We start from the raw sequence: 16,192 nt of genomic DNA, 5'->3' as shown, positions 1-16,192 counted from the left end.
ATGTCTTTTTATAACTCCATGGCAGTAGCAGATTCTTTTGTGATTAGCAAACTTCATGCCATGGAATCCTCTAATGCTTCTTGCCCATCTCGGGAAAATGCATTCGAGAAAAAGGATCATCGCTGGAGACAGCAATGTCATTCGTTCCTGGAACTGAACTCCACATTCACAGCCATTCTGTTTCTCATGCTGTTATCTTGTACAGGTAAGTTTCCAGGAATAAGCTGTGAAGATTAGAGATTAATTGATTACCATTTTCAGAGTTGTTTCTATTTTTTTTATTCTGCTTCATGGTATTAGCTGCATACGATCCGTTGGATCCAAATGGGAACATAACAATCAAATGGGATGTCATGTCTTGGACACCGGATGGTTATGTGGTGAGTACCATTGGAACATTCTTAATTATGTTAATAAAATTGTTCTTTTAAGGAAAGTAAGATTCTGATTGAATTTATCCTAAGACATGCCAGTAACTTCCAATTACATCTTCTAGGCAGTTGTGACAATGAGTAACTTCCAAATGTATCGCCACATCTATAGCCCCGGATGGACTCTGTCATGGCAGTGGGCCAAAAAAGAAGTAATCTGGTCAATGGTAGGAGCTCAAACCACTGAACAAGGAGACTGTTCAAAGTTTAAAGGAAACATACCTCATTGCTGCAAAAAGAACCCTACAGTGGTTGACTTGCTCCCTGGAGTCCCTTACAACCAGCAGTTCACTAACTGTTGCAAGGGAGGCGTGATGGCCTCGTGGGGACAAGATCCAGCAGCCTCAATCTCTGCTTTTCAGGTAAGTGTTGGCCTTGCTGGGACTTCAAACAAGACAGTGAAACTGCCAAAGAACTTCACTCTGCTTGGTCCTGGCCCTGGATACACCTGTGGCCCTGCAAAAATCGTACCTTCCACAGTCTTCCTCACACCTGATCGCAGGCGAAAAACTCAAGCTCTGAGTAAGTCATTCATGTTTCTCATTCAACATTTCATGGTAACCATAAATGTCTAGAATTTCCATGGTGCTTTAACGAGGTTTTACCTATTATACATCTCATTTTTATGCAGTGACATGGAATGTGACCTGCACTTACTCACAGTTTCTTGCATCAAAGAATCCCAGTTGCTGTGTTTCCTTTTCAACTTTCTATAACGAAACAATAACTCCCTGTCCCTCCTGCGCTTGTGGATGCCAAAACAAAAACAACTGTATTATGTAAGCACCTTAACCAGTTTCCTCACAGCCCTGCAATTGAAAAAAGTCAGCATGATGATCTTCATATATTATCCTTCTCTACCAAATCAAGATGCGTAAAAAATGGTATACATTTAATTCAGAAATATAACTATGGAAATGCAGGAGTGATTCAAAGGAAGCACACAGGAAAGGAATAAACACGCCAAAGAAGGACAATTCACCATTGCTGCAATGCACACATCATATGTGCCCTATACGTGTGCACTGGCATGTGAAGCTCAACTACAAAGACTACTGGCGTGTGAAGATTGCCATCACTAATTTTAACTACCGAATGAACTATACACAATGGACACTGGTTGCACAGCATCCCAATCTCGACAAGGTTACCCAAGTCTTCAGCTTTGATTACAAGCCTCTTGTCCCATACGAATCTATAAGTAAGTGTTTGAGAACCTTTTTTATATGCAGATGATGAATAGGTCAACTTGCCTCAAACTAAATTGTCTGAAATGATTTCAGGTATCAGAAACCTGAAATGATTCCTGGTAATAAAGTTGAATTTGAATGAACTGTGTGCAGATGACACAGGCATGTTTTATGGCATGAAGTACTACAATGACCTGTTAATGGAAGCTGGACCTGAAGGAAATGTCCAGTCTGAGGTGCTTCTGCAGAAGAACAAGGAAACATTTTCCTTCAAGCAGGGCTGGGCATTTCCTCGAAAAGTTTACTTCAATGGTGATGAATGCTTGCTGCCTCCACCTGATACATACCCATTTTTACCAAACTCTGCTTCTGCAGATCCTGTTGCATTTTTTATAGTGGCATCTTCAGTTTTCTTGGGGATGCTGTTCCTTTTCTGATAATTTTTCCTCTGGGGAACCAGAAGATTTTGAGGTTGGTTTCAAAGACTGGATGCCTACATTGTCTTCTATGACAGGTATATATACAATACAACCATAATTTCTTGGAGATAAATAGGGATATTGTCAGAGTGTGAGATTTCAATTTTAGGAACCTTTCAGTAGAGATGCATGAGGTTGTCAATAAATAATCTATACACGCATAGCTAATCTTGAAATGTGCAATATTTTTGGAGTCAACCTTGGTGTCTAATTTGCAGATTAGACTCCTCCATATCTGAGGAGAGTATATTTTGCAAACAAAATTTTCCATACTACAGAAGTTTATTACAGATGCTGCATGCATGAGAAAGTGGAAGTAAAATTTATGAAGACATAATTCTGGGAACATATCCATATATCAAATCATTTCTGCATGAAGTTCTTCATTACAATGCTTTCAACGATCTTGGACATTCCACAAACAAATTGATGAGGTGTATAATATAAATAAAATTACAGAAAAGAACTAACTCTGAACAAAAAAAAATATGCAGCAATTCTAAACCTCAACGTATAAAATAAATAAAATCAGGACAATTCTGTATCGAAGGCTATAGCGCACCCGGATACCCTTCCAGCATGTTTACTTAAAAACCAACACATTAATCACAGCAACCGGATTGCATAAGCTTCAGTTCTGTCGAAACCTGTTGGGATCTCTTACATGCCGGAGCCCATTGGTTTTGGAGTCCTGGCTGAGATGAATCATCATGTGTGAACCAGTAGTAAAACAACAGACACAAACATCGCCATCACTGGACCAAGGAAGGAAAAGGTCTGCCCAGGACTGCCATTTGGCAACCAAGGATATGAATCTGGAGGTGGCATGACACAGTTATCACCATTGAAATATATCCTACGAGGAAAGGCCCATCCCTTTTCGAATGTAAAGGTTGATGCATCCTTTCTGAATAGCAACTCCGACTGAACATTCCCAAGAGGACCAGCTTCTGAGAGAAAGTCATTGTAGAACTTCACTCCCCATAACATGGCAGTATCATCTGCAAAACACATAATATTTGTTAGAAAAAAAAATAGTATTATTGGAAAGTTATATGACATACTATAAACTAAAAAAATGAGTACACTTACTTAAGCCTTCATAAGGAGTTAACGGTTTGTAATTAAAGCTGAAAATCTGGGTGAGATTATCAAAATTTGGGTGTTGCACAACTAAATTCCATTGTGAGTAATTCATCCTGTAATTGAAGTTCGTGACTGTGATCTTCACACGCCAGTACTCTTTGTAGTTGAGTTTAACATGCCAATGAACTCGTATTGGACACATATGGCTAGTACACTGGAGAAGTGGAGCATTGGTAGATTTGCCAGGACCAGAAACAGCTGAAGCTAAAAATGGAGAATTGGAACTGCGGAATAACCATCAAAGGAAAAAATCAGAACAAACTAGGACTGAGTGAAAAAACAAATGAGAAGGAGATGGAGGAGATGTGAACAAAGGGATCAATGAGAGTACATACTCCGCACAGCTCCCGGGTTCTGTTATGTTGTTTTGACAGCCACAAGCACAAGTTGGGCAGCTTACTATCGTGTCATTGTAAAAGGACGAGAGAGAAACACAACAGGTTGGCGTCTTCTGAGCCAAAAATTGTGAATATGTGCAAGTAACATTCCAGGTCACTGCAAAACATTGTCAAAAAGGAAGCAGGTGGGGTTAGGAAAAGCTAGAATTCATTTGAAAACCTAAGAAATAATATTAGCTTCTATAACACCACAGCTCATATTGTGAGTCCTACTGACGTAGTATCAGTCACTATGTTCTATCAGGGACCAAAAATGGATATATCAAGTTGCAGATTCGTCACAGATCAACTGTTAAGCAATTGCAAAAGCCTTCAGCAACAAACTTACTCAGAGCCTGGGTGACTCTTCTTTTATCAGGAGTGATATATTTGGTTGGTTTCACAATCTTTGCAGGTCCGCAAGTATATCCAGGTCCTGGAGCTTTCAGTGTGAAGTTTTTTGGCACCCTAACAGTTTTGTTAGTCGTTCCTGCAGCACCTACACTGAGCTGGAATGAGCTTGCTGCAGTTGCAGGGTCCTGAGCCCACGAATTCATTACTCCCCCTCTGCAGCAATTTGCAATCTGCTGGTTGTAAGGAGTGCCAGGCATTAAATCAACAACTGTAGGATCCTTCTTACAGCAATGTGGAATGTTCCCCTTGAACTTCGAACAATCCCCTTGCTCTGTAGTCTGAGCTCCTACCATGCTCCAGATTACTTCCTTCTTTGACCATGACCACCCCAAGGTCCAACCTGGTGATTGAATATGGCGATACTGCTGGAAATTATACATTGTAACCACAGCCTGCGACAGCCAAATGAAACAACCTATTAAATATAAAATTCAAGTGAGTTGGATACTGGATATTTAGAAAAACAAGAACTTACAACATAGCCATCTGGTGTCCAGTTTATTATGTCCCATTTTATTGTGATATTGCCATTTGGATCAAGCGCATCATAGGCTTCTGCAAAAGATTCAGATGAAAAGGATCAACACTTCAATTTTCGACAGTCTTACAACTAGTACCTAATCATCTTACAGGACCAAAGATTAAGATTTGCATGATAAGGCGGCATAAGATACCAAAACAGCAATTAACACACAGCAAGTAGGAAGTATAACAATACAATATCTAATTATTTATGGTAAAACCCACAGAACCCTTGATCTTTTCCAGCCTCATTTGTTATAATCGCTGAAAAAGTATTGCAAGATCTGACTCAAAGGCAGAATTCAAGATGCCTTCTAACTTCCAAATATTAATGGAAAGCTTTCATAATGTTCTTGAGCAAAATTGATTGAGATTTTCTTTTCTGTATGCAGCTTACACAGTAAGGCAATACTCGATTGTTCACAAGAACCGAGTATCCTCAAGTTTTATTCTTATTTTTCTTCATTAAGAATTCAAAACGAAAGCTATCATACTATTAGAATTCAATCATTATAATTCAAAAACGAAATCAAATCATGAAACATTAAATTCATTAAACACAGAAAGAAGAACGCATAATATCAGAATAGTTCTCCACCAGTCAACCACGTATTCTTGTCAGTCAATACGCAAAGAGCAAGAGAAATATAAAGCAAACGACAAAACCCATATTCAGTAAATCAAGGAAAACCAAATACGAATTAGAAAATCCTAAAAAGGTGGAAGAAGAAAGATGCGTATTGGGCACTACCGATGGAAGTGAAAGTGGAGCAAGAGAGGAAGAGCACAAGCAAAAGAGCGAAGCTACTGAGGTTAATGGTGGATCCGGTGGCTGAGAAGAATAATGAGTAGCCCATCTCTTGATTGCAGTGCAGAGCTTGGATGAGAGAAAATGATGCTCAACGTGTTAATCAATGAAAGCTCAAGATCTGCATAAGCATGGAGGATGGAAGAGAGAGAGAGAGAGAGAGAGAGAGATTTTCACATGGACAAGAAAGCATTTCTTGAGTGGGTAGACTTTAATAAAACTGCTGTAGTTCCAGTGGAATGCAACTTTTGAAATATTAAATTACCATAATGCCCTTCTTCATCCAAAAACTGAGTTAGGTAGAACTTGCTAACACTACTTTTTGTAAATTTTCATTTCATTTTTATATACCCAAATTATGTTGCAATCTTTTATAAAAAAAAAAAAATTACTAAAAATAAAAAAATTATTTTAAATGAAATAAAAATTAACTTTAAATGTACTATTTAATTTATATTCTTATGTACTATTTAATGTCTTATACTTACACAAATTTTACCATTGTAGTTTTTCTTTTTTTATGAATTTGGTTATTAAGAATGTTTTTATTTATTTTAAAAACTAAATTATAAGTGTATAGATAGCGAACAAGACTCGAATTTAAATTGTCCAAGACAATAATTAAGATATTATGTTATATAAATTAAATACTCTTAATAGTTTCTTTTATCATATATTAATTAAAATTGAGATAATTATTTATTTATAAAAAAAATTTCTTCTACCATAAAAATTTATATATTAATACATAGTCTTATAAAGACTTTTACCATGTTATTGGTTTTTCTCTACAAAAACTTGATAGTCAAATGTTTGCACTTGAATTTACATTCTAATTAATTATATTAATCAAATAAATTTTCCAAAACAAAAAGATTACTTAATTAATTAACCATGTATTGAACAAAATCCTTTGAATTATATATGTATATGCTTGGGGATAATTCCTAAAAGTTATATGAAGATGAAGGTCACTATATTTTCCAAGCATTTTGGAAGTGCCCTTCACTTGTTATGGATCATAATTTTCCTTTTACAGCATATTACTTTGTTAAAACTTTTATTTCAAGCTGCATATGCATATTTACATTATCTTAAAAATTAAAAAAAAAAAAGAGGGATAAATGGGTAAATACCATTTATGATTGAGGATATTTTTGGAACGAAATTTATATAACACACACACACACACACATATATATATACGTACGTGGGAGATGAATGTAGATTTTAACAGAGACAGCAAAGGGTGTGGGCCAGAAGGGCATTTGTCTCTTATTTCACCGCTGTCGGTGGAATAAAAATTTAAATAATTTTATAATTCGTTATTGTTATTATTATTTTTGGAAGTAATTATTTTGGCATTTTCCTCCACCAAACCAATATGTGGACCATTCTTAAAATTTAAATTATTATTAAAAAATTATTTATAAATTAATTTACTAAGTGTAGATTGGTGCCGACAATTAGCCAACCACCATTACAGAAGTCTCATGGTTTAATTAATACTTGTCAAAACTATTATTTTTTTAGAAGAAAATGATGGTTTTAATCACTTATATAACTCTCTAAATTTTAAATAATTTATATGAAATTAAAGTAAGTTTTTTATACATAAAAATATTTTTTATTTTATTTCTGAATTTCATATATAAATATTTATATATAAGTTTATTCATAAGATAAAACAATTTACATATTTATAAAATAAATAAAGCAAAAATTACATGTTTTAATAAAAAACTTAAAAAAACATTTTCAGTTGTTTTCACTTTTATTTTTTATTATTAATTAAGTTATTTAATTTTGTGAATATGATACATATAAATCCAAAAATACTAAAGTAATTTTTTTTATCTGTTTTACTTTCATTTTCTATTATTAAATAATTCATATAATTTTTTGAATAAATTGCATATAAATTTAAAAACAAACATAAAATCATTCAATGTAATACACAGAATCTAAAATTCTCTACTTACATATATCTTTAAAGGTGTGAGATTTGTAACATCTAATAATGTTTAGAAACAACACTACCCGAACTTTGGTGGTAAGAGGAATCTCTACATACAGTACATCTCTCAGTTTCACCAAAATTGCGTGGGAGCTCGTCTGCACTAAAAACCATTCCTTAAATCAAAAAAAGAAAATGTCAAGTTTAGAAACCAAAGAAACCGAGTTCGCTAGCTTTTTCCTTCTCGAATGTCTCAAAGTACTGATAAATGATGGTAACTGCAAGAAGAATTCCAGTCCCTGAGCCAATGGCCCCCATAAAATCCGCCAACACTGTCAATGCACCAATGCACATCCCACCAAACGCTGCAGCTGTTGGTATGTATCGGTTAAGCTCCTTTTGTAAGTTTGACTCCCTGTGCCCGGGCATAACCATTTGTTGTTCCTGAAACGGCACATACAGATCATGTTACATTTCCAAAAACACCACCACTCAGGTCAATATTCAACACAAACGACATCATATGGATATTCCACATGCCATAACTAGATTTTAGATGCTAGAATTTGTAAAGAGTATCAGATCTATCTTAACATTCAATTCAACAAATCACCTACCTTGAGCTGCTTGGCAACATCTCTAGCAGATGAGCCAGAAACTTCAATCCAAGTTTTTGAGAACAGTGCACATGCAGATAACATGAACACAAGATAGAACAAGGCGTGGAAAGGATTGGCAGCCATATCAGCCAAGCTGCAAAACAACAGGCAACATGATAGAGTAGAATCAGTAACAGAGCGTGTAGAAAGAGGAGAAAAATTAGTATATTTACTGACCGGATATGACATAAATAATTTATGGAAAAAACAAAAAAAAATTCTCTCTCAGTCACCTGGAAGGTGCAGTGATATAATATGCAATACCACCAACAGGGATAAACTGACCACCGGAATATTCAGACTCCTTCCACTTGCCCAAAAGATTCACAAAGAAATTTCCACTGTACCTCCTGTATAGCAACTACAAAACCAGGATATTAAATTTACTAACTTTTATAACCAGAGAGAGCTTTTTTTTTTCTTCTCTGTTGACATCAACTTGTGCACAAAATTTATCTACTTCCCATTACCTGAGAGATGAAGTACAGGTTGGAGACAAGAGCAGACTGCAAAATGATGGGCATGTTAGAGGTGTAAAACAGCTTGATAGGGTAAGAGCCCTGCTGCCCACGAGCATTCTTTGACCTCACAGGCAAAACAACACGGAACCCTTGGAAGTAGATAACAATCAGGAATATCAAGACTGTGGCAAGCAGATTTGTCACGTTAGGAAGATTCTGCCGGTAAAAAGCCTCCCGAAGCGCACGAACTTTATCTGTTCGAGTGATCAGCAGATGGAACAAAGCAATGACAGCACCTTCAAATTCAGCTCCACGCCCACTATTAATGGTTGTTGGACTAAATGCTTTCCAAATTATGTTCTCACTGAAAGGGAATTACAAGACACTTTAAGCATTCAAAATCTGTAATATCAACAGTGGTTGGCTGTGCAACAATAGACACTAATGGATCTAGCAAACAGGAAAAAGTCTCACCAGATGTTGGTTGCAATGAAAAGGGAGATTCCAGATCCTAGACCATATCCCTTTTGGAGAAGTTCATCCAAACATATAACAATGATCCCAGCAAAGCAGAGCTGGACAATGATAAGGATTGCATTCCCCACTCCCAGTTGGCCAACACTACCATACATCCCAGAGAGAACATATGCAACTGCTTCACCAACAGCTATCAAGATTCCTAACAACTTCTGTGCACCATTTCTGAGAAAAAAGCCAAGCCAAAGACAAAGATATAAGTTGTGAGGAAAAATGTTGCACATCAAAACAATTACCAAAAAAAATTCCAATGTTAAGAAGATAAATTTTAGCACGTTGTAATAATATTCACACACCATAAAACATCTTGAACATTCTTAGAGCATTCATCATGTGATGCTACATCAGAAAGCCCAAGTCTAATGAAACTGCTAAACCCCTTGGAGTATAACATTAAAATATAGCAGAGAAAGCAATGCATATTGGCTGCAATTTGTACACTTTAATAACTAATGCCAGGAAACCAAGCTGCAGATTAGGGAACTTACAAGAGTGCACGGTCCTCACGGACATTATTGTCAACCTCAATAATTTTTGATCCAGCAAGGAGTTGCATAACGAGTCCAGACGTCACAATTGGTGTGATACCAAGCTCCATGACAGTCCCTCGGTTTGAGGCAAGAATAACACGCATCCAATAGAATGGATCCGCACCAGTTGTGGAGTGTATCCCATAAAGAGGGAGCTGACTACACACCAAGAAAATGAACAGAGAAATCACAGTGTATATTACCTTCTCTCTGAATGGAACTTTCCTGTCAGCACTTTGAACTTCGGGCAGAAACGAAAGAAACGGTCTGACAAGATGAAGCACTCTAAATCCACCTCCCATTTTGCGTTGTACAAACTAATCCAAATAAAACTGCACCAGCCATGCACAAAAAGATAAGTAAGAGAAAAGATACAGCTTTCAATGTTTCCCAAATATTTAAATCCACCTTTAAAAATCCAGCTTTCATATAAATGCATCTAGTTCACAACAGATGTTCGATTTTATATAACATAAAAGCACATATATCAAACCCCCTTTATACATCCAATTCACTGACAGTAATCAACACAAAGGACTTAAATCACTAATCAAGAGCTCACCCTCGAAAAGAGAATCTACAATACTCAGCATAATTATCACTCAACTTTAAACCATTTCTCAAATTTATTTCTTCATGATTTCCTTTTTCAAATTTCCTTAGCCTTGTCTTTTTACCTTCATTATATTACTCCCAATATCTATGTCCGTTTTATTATAAACATCTTATCTTATTTGACTAGTAAATCATTTAATTAATTTGACATATCTTCTTATTTATGCATTTCAAATTATAACTTAATTTCCTTTCTTCTCTAAGCTTAAAAATCCAATTCCCACTCAACAATTAGATATTTACTTTTAAGCATATACATACAGATGCTTGTATATATACCTATATATATATACACACACATATATCTCCAGAGCACACAGACATTCAGATTTCTTTACACACACATACGCATCCAATTCCCACTCAACTGCTGTTACTTACTTTTACACACATGTATACAGATGCTGATATATATATATATATATACCCAGAACACATGTATATATGCGCAGATTAACACATGTATATATTTACACAGACTATTACATATATATATATATATATATTCTCACAAGCGTACCCAAGCACAGTACACATATATACATGCACAACATATACTTATATAAGTACATATTTACGGAACTCTATAACCATATATACTCACATACGCATACACATACACAGTTTAACATATAAAACTTATATTTTTGCACATACACATATACGCAGCTTTACATGTATACTTATATTTTTATATATACACACATTTGTACATTATATTTATACAGATTCACACAGCACGCATATTACTCATTTATATATTTACGATTACATATACACACAAACTACTTATTTTTACAGATTTACACAGCATGCATATTACTTATATGTGTGTATATATATATATATATATATATATACAGTCACATATACACACACACATTTTTCCTTCGTATTAATGTGACATATACACAAATGCAGGCACACGCAAACAAGGTTCATACATTACCATATTATCACATGCGCAGACAGATTCATTATACAAGTATATATATCAGACGCACACATATACACACATAGACCTATATGCTCACATATATATACACACAGATACTTATTTAACTATACTCAACATTTACAATATATACATATTTACACACATGCAATTGCACAAATATACTCAGTCTTCGAATTATATGCCCATGAATTGTATGCACCTACACAAACATGCAAAATGAATATGAGCGTATTGATTAACAGAGTCGGAAATCCTTCTCCTACGTTCCCTCACCTTCGTCTTTCCGTTTCCATTCATCACAGTAATTAGCCATGCGAAAACCATTTCAGTAAAATCAAGAAAATGCATCCAGAAAATTGGAAAGGCAAAAACAGTAAAAGAGAACACGTTTTTCGGATTCCGTCTGGTAGTACCTGCCTAAAACTTCTCAATAAATAAATCACTGATTAGGTTTTTGTTAGGGATTTCAATAGAGGGATTCCAGAATAGCAGATATCCTACATGCTTATCCAAAAGCGGACAGAAAAAACGGCCGGAGCCTCATGGTTTTCCGGTCACCTGATTGGGTTTCCTTCACTCGGTTTACGCTCTACACATGATACATTTCAGATATTTATAAAATTAAAGTAGAAAAAAAGACAGGGAAAGGAGGAGAAACGGTTTACCGGCGTCGGCTTCCTCCGGCACGGCGTCTCCTCTGACTCTCTCTCTTCCTCTCTCTTTAGTCTTCCAGATAGGGTTTGATTTGACAGGGGAAAATACTCACCCATAAAAATTCTCAACCGTCCGACCCTGGCTTCTGTCTTGCATGGGGAACCATCCGATTGCCCTCCACTAAAGGCATTTTCGGCTTTTCCCATTCAGACGAACTCTGGGCCGTTAGATCCTTTCTCTGGTGAGATCGAGACCGTTCAATTTATACCCGTTAGATCGTCATGATTTAAGATCTCGACCGTTGGATGTTGGTTCAACAGGGACTGTGCGATCGACATCTGAAACGACAACCGTCCGATCTGTATAATTTCTTCCGCATGCGTGGCTGGCACGCGTTCTTCTCCGAGCCAAGCCAGCTTGCTGATGTGGCCCACATTCAAAATTGGCAATTTGACCCCTAGACGCCCAAATTTCTTTCATTTGGGTCCTAAATTATTTACGGAAACACCCTTAAAATTTTTGTTTCAACTAGATCAAACTTCATTGTTTTAGGTTTTCTTTAATTTTCTTCAATTTTTTATAATTTCCTAACTTATCAAAAACTTCAAAAATACTCCTTAATCCATAAATAAATATTAAAGTAAACACTTAAGTGAAATTTTTACTTAATAGTGCATCGGATCATTACATCATGTAAATAATCGACCTTATCAGTGTTTGTTATTATTGTAAGGTATGAAAAATATATGAGAATTTAATTTACTGTATTCTAATTGAAATTATTTAGGAATTGAATGGTTTAATGTTCATGATTTCAACTGGAGTATGGGACGTTACAACTTAATTTTTTTTAATTATTATTAATTTTATATAATAGAATTTCAATTAACCTTAAATAAATTTCATTACTTTTCATTTTTAATTAAATGTTCAATAAAAATTTTACTAAATAATTGATGTATCATTGTTATGTTACTCTAATTTTATTTTAAATTTAAATAATATGTGAAAATTTACTTTATGCAATTTATTCTTTAATAATAACTTTTCAAGGTAGGAGAAGTAGCACATGTGATTGAGTGGCATCAATTAAAACATAATATTTGATCAAATTATACTAGGAGTATCCTTATTTATTATATGTCACTGGAAGTTTTATTATAATTTAATTATTAAAATATAAGAGTACCTAAAATAACTTAAATTTTAAAAATAAGTAAATTTTATTAATTAAGATAGAAATCCTTTTAAAAAAAATGTTTGAATTAATTAAATTAAAAATCACAAAATTCATCAAGAAATGCAAATATAAATAAAATTATTAAATTATGACTTCATTGAAAATAAATTTCAAAGTTAGGGCCTTTTTCGAATTAAAAATGACAAATTTAAAAGGATTTTAAGCGACTAAAGGTCACTCTGCAATTTCAAAAAAACAAGGCACGTAGGATAACCCACGTGGCAACTCGACCAATTGGATCATGTTGTGTGGTGGCTACGCTAGCAGGAGTTTGGTGCAGGATCACATGCTGGCAATTTTCGTGCATGTGATCGAACGGACCTTCACGTGCAATGTCAACCTAATCGGACTGTTGGGATATTATGGGCAGGAGTATTTAAACTCCTTTTCCATCAACTCCAAAAACCCTAGCCGACAGGAGGACGCTGGAAAAGAAGCAGGGGATGCCTAAGAGAGTTACAGATGGCAGAGCAATAGCAGCGTCGCCATACCAAAAATTTAAATCAGCTTTAGTAAGCACGATTTTCTTCTATTTTCTCTATTTTCCCTTTTTTTTGACCATTTTTAATTACCTCACTACATATTAGGTAGGAAAACATCAATCCGAGAAGAAGAGGTGCGTACACTGTGACCGGTAGTTGCTTGGGGCGACACGATGGGCTTCTGACTTCGATAAGGATACTTGAACCCCCTCTGTAATCGTTTGATTGAAGTTTGACGTTAAATCACCTAGATTGATTGTAGTTTTAGATTAGATCTCATGTAAAGTGCTGATGGTAATGTTTTAAATTAATTTCGTGCATTCTTGGTATATAATTAATTATGTATGTTTGTTTTAGTTATTTGACATCTATTATATCGTTATGGTTTTATACATCATTACGGGTTGACATTTGAGAAAGGTCATTCATGGCTATTTGTGTGAAAGGGGTGCATGTGAGTGCTAGTATGTGAATATGTATTTGTCGTGGTTGGTGTTCAAGCTTCATTTTTAATTATTTTATTTTATTTTATATGATTCTATTATTTTATCATGTTTAATTATTTTATCTATTTTAATTGTTATTTTATTTTTTATTAATTACTTTATTTCATTTATATCATTTTATTTTATTACATTCTATATTATTTGAATTTATGTCAATCGTTTTTATCTTATTTGTTTTGTATGTTATGGTGGTTCATTTATATTATTTTCGTTTTATCCTATTGATGAGTAATTATCCTTCGGTGTGTATTCAATTATGGGTTATGCATTCTGACATTATTTTTTGATGTACGTGTTAAAATTTCAATGGTTGGAAATGAAAGTTGTATGAGTTTGATTGGATATTTACATATTGGGGATTAGTTATAAATCAAAATAGAATATGATAATTGAGATGCGTAAACTCCATCCATCATCATGCTATCAAGGAAATACCGGCACAACTTTAGGAACTTTCGGACATACTCTGACACAGTTATATCACTTTGAACCAAGTGTGCAAACTCCATTTTCTTCATATTTCAGAGATACTCTGGGAGGTACTCTGATTGAAGGCCATCAGGAACTATTCCCAAGTGATTGGAACAAGCTGGGTGGTCTGCTTGAGTTACCACCAGTGACCTGCCTCTCACACCAGCGTGCAGGTGGCGAGTATAACTCTTTGATCAGGAACCACCCCAAGAGTTATTAAAACCTTCTCTATCTCAGCTAACCAGAACTCAGCCTCTTCAAATGATGATACCCCTGTAAAAGTAGATAGGTTTAGTCTTTTGTACCTCTCAATATAGTTTGGGTCCATCATGGGTGGAACTGGATCCCGTGGAAGAAGGATTGGATTTTGCAAAGCTCGGAACTTAAAAAAAAAATTAAGTGCAGAAACGAAATAATTAAGTTTAGGGTTTACATTACTTACACAATAATTTAGAATACTCAATAGGGCTATGTGAATGACTATTCTAAAAGAACAAAAAAAAATCAAAGAAATAAACAAAAAGCAATATGTTGAGCATTCTAGGACGACCTTCACTAGCTTTTGAAAGGAATCCGAGTGGTCAACTATTTAAACTCTCTCGTTGATCAGGATCTAGGTCTTGATCTTCTTAATCTGAAATAGTTAACGAAAGGGTGAACTACACTAGCTTAGTAAGAATATCACACTACTCACCAATACAAAAACTGAAGGTTGGTAAAAATAATAAAAATAACCAATAGAGCTCTTGATTTAAGTAAATTCATTTATCATACGGAAAACCATTTATTACATATATTTACCATTGCGAGATTTCCAAAATCGAGCTATAGAGGTAATAACTCAAATAACATTCTAGTCTCATATTTATGTGAGCAGTAACAACTACTTTCCCTTTTTATTTGCCTACTGGTATCCCTAGGGGCTCATAAGGATGTCCCACTACGCGTGAACTAATATCCAACATTATCAACTAACTAGTTGTCCCCATACCCTGTTCGATATGAGCACTAAAAATATTATCCCTCAATACCTCGTCTGGTATGAGGGTGAATCGGGCCATCCCCATACCCCATCTGGTATGAGTGCCAAAAATATCATTCCTCAATAACTCGTCCAGTATAAAGCTACGTTCACGGTAGAGTTTTCAATGTACCCGGTCCGTCTACCATCTTCCAAGATATCCAGTAAGGCTATCATTCATTAATTCACATGACCAAACAATTTTCCGTTTATATATTAATTTTTAATTTTACAAATCAACCATAAATCACGCAAGACAGATAATATATATATCAAAGAAACATAATTGAATCAATTAACTATTTCAGTATATCATCAAAAGCTGTAAATTCAACAATTAGTTAAAAAAATAAATAAATAAATAACTGATTTCGGCCCAATTAGTAACCTATAATTATTCTAAAAAATTTCTAATTTACACAAAATACTATATTATTGATTATTAAGTTTTAATTTCATAACAGAGAATAAGGTGAGTAATTCTTACCCGAATTGGTGTCCAAAACACTGAACTTTTTACAATGCCTACTAGCGGTCCCCAAGTTTCCTGAATTTTACTACGAATATTAAAACACGTTTCACATACCTAAAAATACTTCCAAAAATCCAAAATGATTGTTAAAAACTTTTTTTAGCTAATTTCAGAATTCCGGCACGGCAGCACCGCTGTTGTAGCGCCCGGGAAATTGAAGAAAAAAAAAAGGAGGGGGGGCCACGTCAGCAGCCACGTCAGC

General features: G+C 34.9%; 3 protein-coding genes across 4 annotated transcripts; 1 reads left to right on the top strand and 2 right to left on the bottom strand.

Moving 5' to 3' along the window:
- Positions 1-2,058, top strand: LOC110822960 (COBRA-like protein 4). Its single transcript, XM_088212145.1, has 6 exons — positions 1-205; positions 301-380; positions 497-953; positions 1,063-1,210; positions 1,355-1,632; positions 1,775-2,058. The coding sequence occupies exons 1-6, from the start codon at positions 1-3 to the stop codon at positions 2,056-2,058; spliced, it is 1,452 nt and encodes a 483-aa protein (XP_088068271.1).
- Positions 2,059-2,437: 379 nt separating this feature from the next.
- On the bottom strand, positions 2,438-5,556 carry LOC110822984 (protein COBRA-like). The gene is made up of 6 exons (XM_022053228.2): positions 5,311-5,556; positions 4,513-4,592; positions 3,973-4,429; positions 3,582-3,741; positions 3,193-3,470; positions 2,438-3,101 (listed from the first exon to the last, which is right to left on the bottom strand). Exons 1-6 carry the CDS (start codon positions 5,414-5,416, stop codon positions 2,809-2,811), a joined length of 1,374 nt encoding a protein of 457 aa, XP_021908920.1. The 5' UTR covers positions 5,417-5,556; the 3' UTR covers positions 2,438-2,808.
- Positions 5,557-7,318: 1,762 nt separating this feature from the next.
- On the bottom strand, positions 7,319-11,898 carry LOC110823030 (uncharacterized). 2 transcript variants are annotated; one of them, XM_088212146.1, is made up of 8 exons: positions 11,750-11,817; positions 11,498-11,673; positions 9,470-9,843; positions 8,919-9,146; positions 8,454-8,808; positions 8,217-8,344; positions 7,942-8,077; positions 7,319-7,768 (listed from the first exon to the last, which is right to left on the bottom strand). In XM_088212146.1, the coding sequence occupies exons 3-8, from the start codon at positions 9,811-9,813 to the stop codon at positions 7,529-7,531; spliced, it is 1,431 nt and encodes a 476-aa protein (XP_088068272.1). In that variant the 5' UTR covers positions 9,814-9,843; positions 11,498-11,673; positions 11,750-11,817; the 3' UTR covers positions 7,319-7,528. The 2 variants fall into 2 exon arrangements, with proteins under 2 accessions (XP_088068272.1, XP_021908987.2); XM_022053295.2 differs by lacking the exon at positions 11,498-11,673 and having other exon boundaries at positions 11,750-11,898.
- Positions 11,899-16,192: the final 4,294 nt, after the last annotated feature.

The sequence above is a fragment of the Carica papaya genome, chromosome 9, assembly GCF_054855325.1.
Source record: "Carica papaya isolate Zhongbai chromosome 9, ASM5485532v1, whole genome shotgun sequence".
In the NCBI taxonomy this organism is placed as follows: Eukaryota; Viridiplantae; Streptophyta; class Magnoliopsida; order Brassicales; family Caricaceae; genus Carica; species Carica papaya.
This window is presented reverse-complemented; position numbering and strand designations above follow the sequence as displayed.

What these genes read in the sequence shown, in the direction of transcription:
- LOC110822984 (XM_022053228.2), bottom strand. Translation starts at nt 5,416, where the DNA reads ATGGGCTACTCATTATTCTTCTCAGCCACCGGATCCACCATTAACCTC. An exon ending in CTCCACTTTCACTTCCATCG is followed by an intron (nt 4,593 to 5,310) that starts GTAGTGCCCAAT and finishes AATCTTTTGCAG; the next exon opens with AAGCCTATGATGCGCTTGAT. An exon ending in AAGAGTCACCCAGGCTCTGA is followed by an intron (nt 3,742 to 3,972) that starts GTAAGTTTGTTG and finishes AATGTTTTGCAG; the next exon opens with TGACCTGGAATGTTACTTGC.
- LOC110822960 (XM_088212145.1), top strand. Translation starts at nt 1, where the DNA reads ATGTCTTTTTATAACTCCATGGCAGTAGCAGATTCTTTTGTGATTAGC. An exon ending in CATGCTGTTATCTTGTACAG is followed by an intron (nt 206 to 300) that starts GTAAGTTTCCAG and finishes TCATGGTATTAG; the next exon opens with CTGCATACGATCCGTTGGAT. An exon ending in GGACACCGGATGGTTATGTG is followed by an intron (nt 381 to 496) that starts GTGAGTACCATT and finishes TACATCTTCTAG; the next exon opens with GCAGTTGTGACAATGAGTAA.
- LOC110823030 (XM_022053295.2), bottom strand. Translation starts at nt 9,813, where the DNA reads ATGGGAGGTGGATTTAGAGTGCTTCATCTTGTCAGACCGTTTCTTTCG. An exon ending in TATATCACTGCACCTTCCAG is followed by an intron (nt 8,078 to 8,216) that starts GTGACTGAGAGA and finishes GTTGTTTTGCAG; the next exon opens with CTTGGCTGATATGGCTGCCA. An exon ending in ATGTTGCCAAGCAGCTCAAG is followed by an intron (nt 7,769 to 7,941) that starts GTAGGTGATTTG and finishes GTGCCGTTTCAG; the next exon opens with GAACAACAAATGGTTATGCC.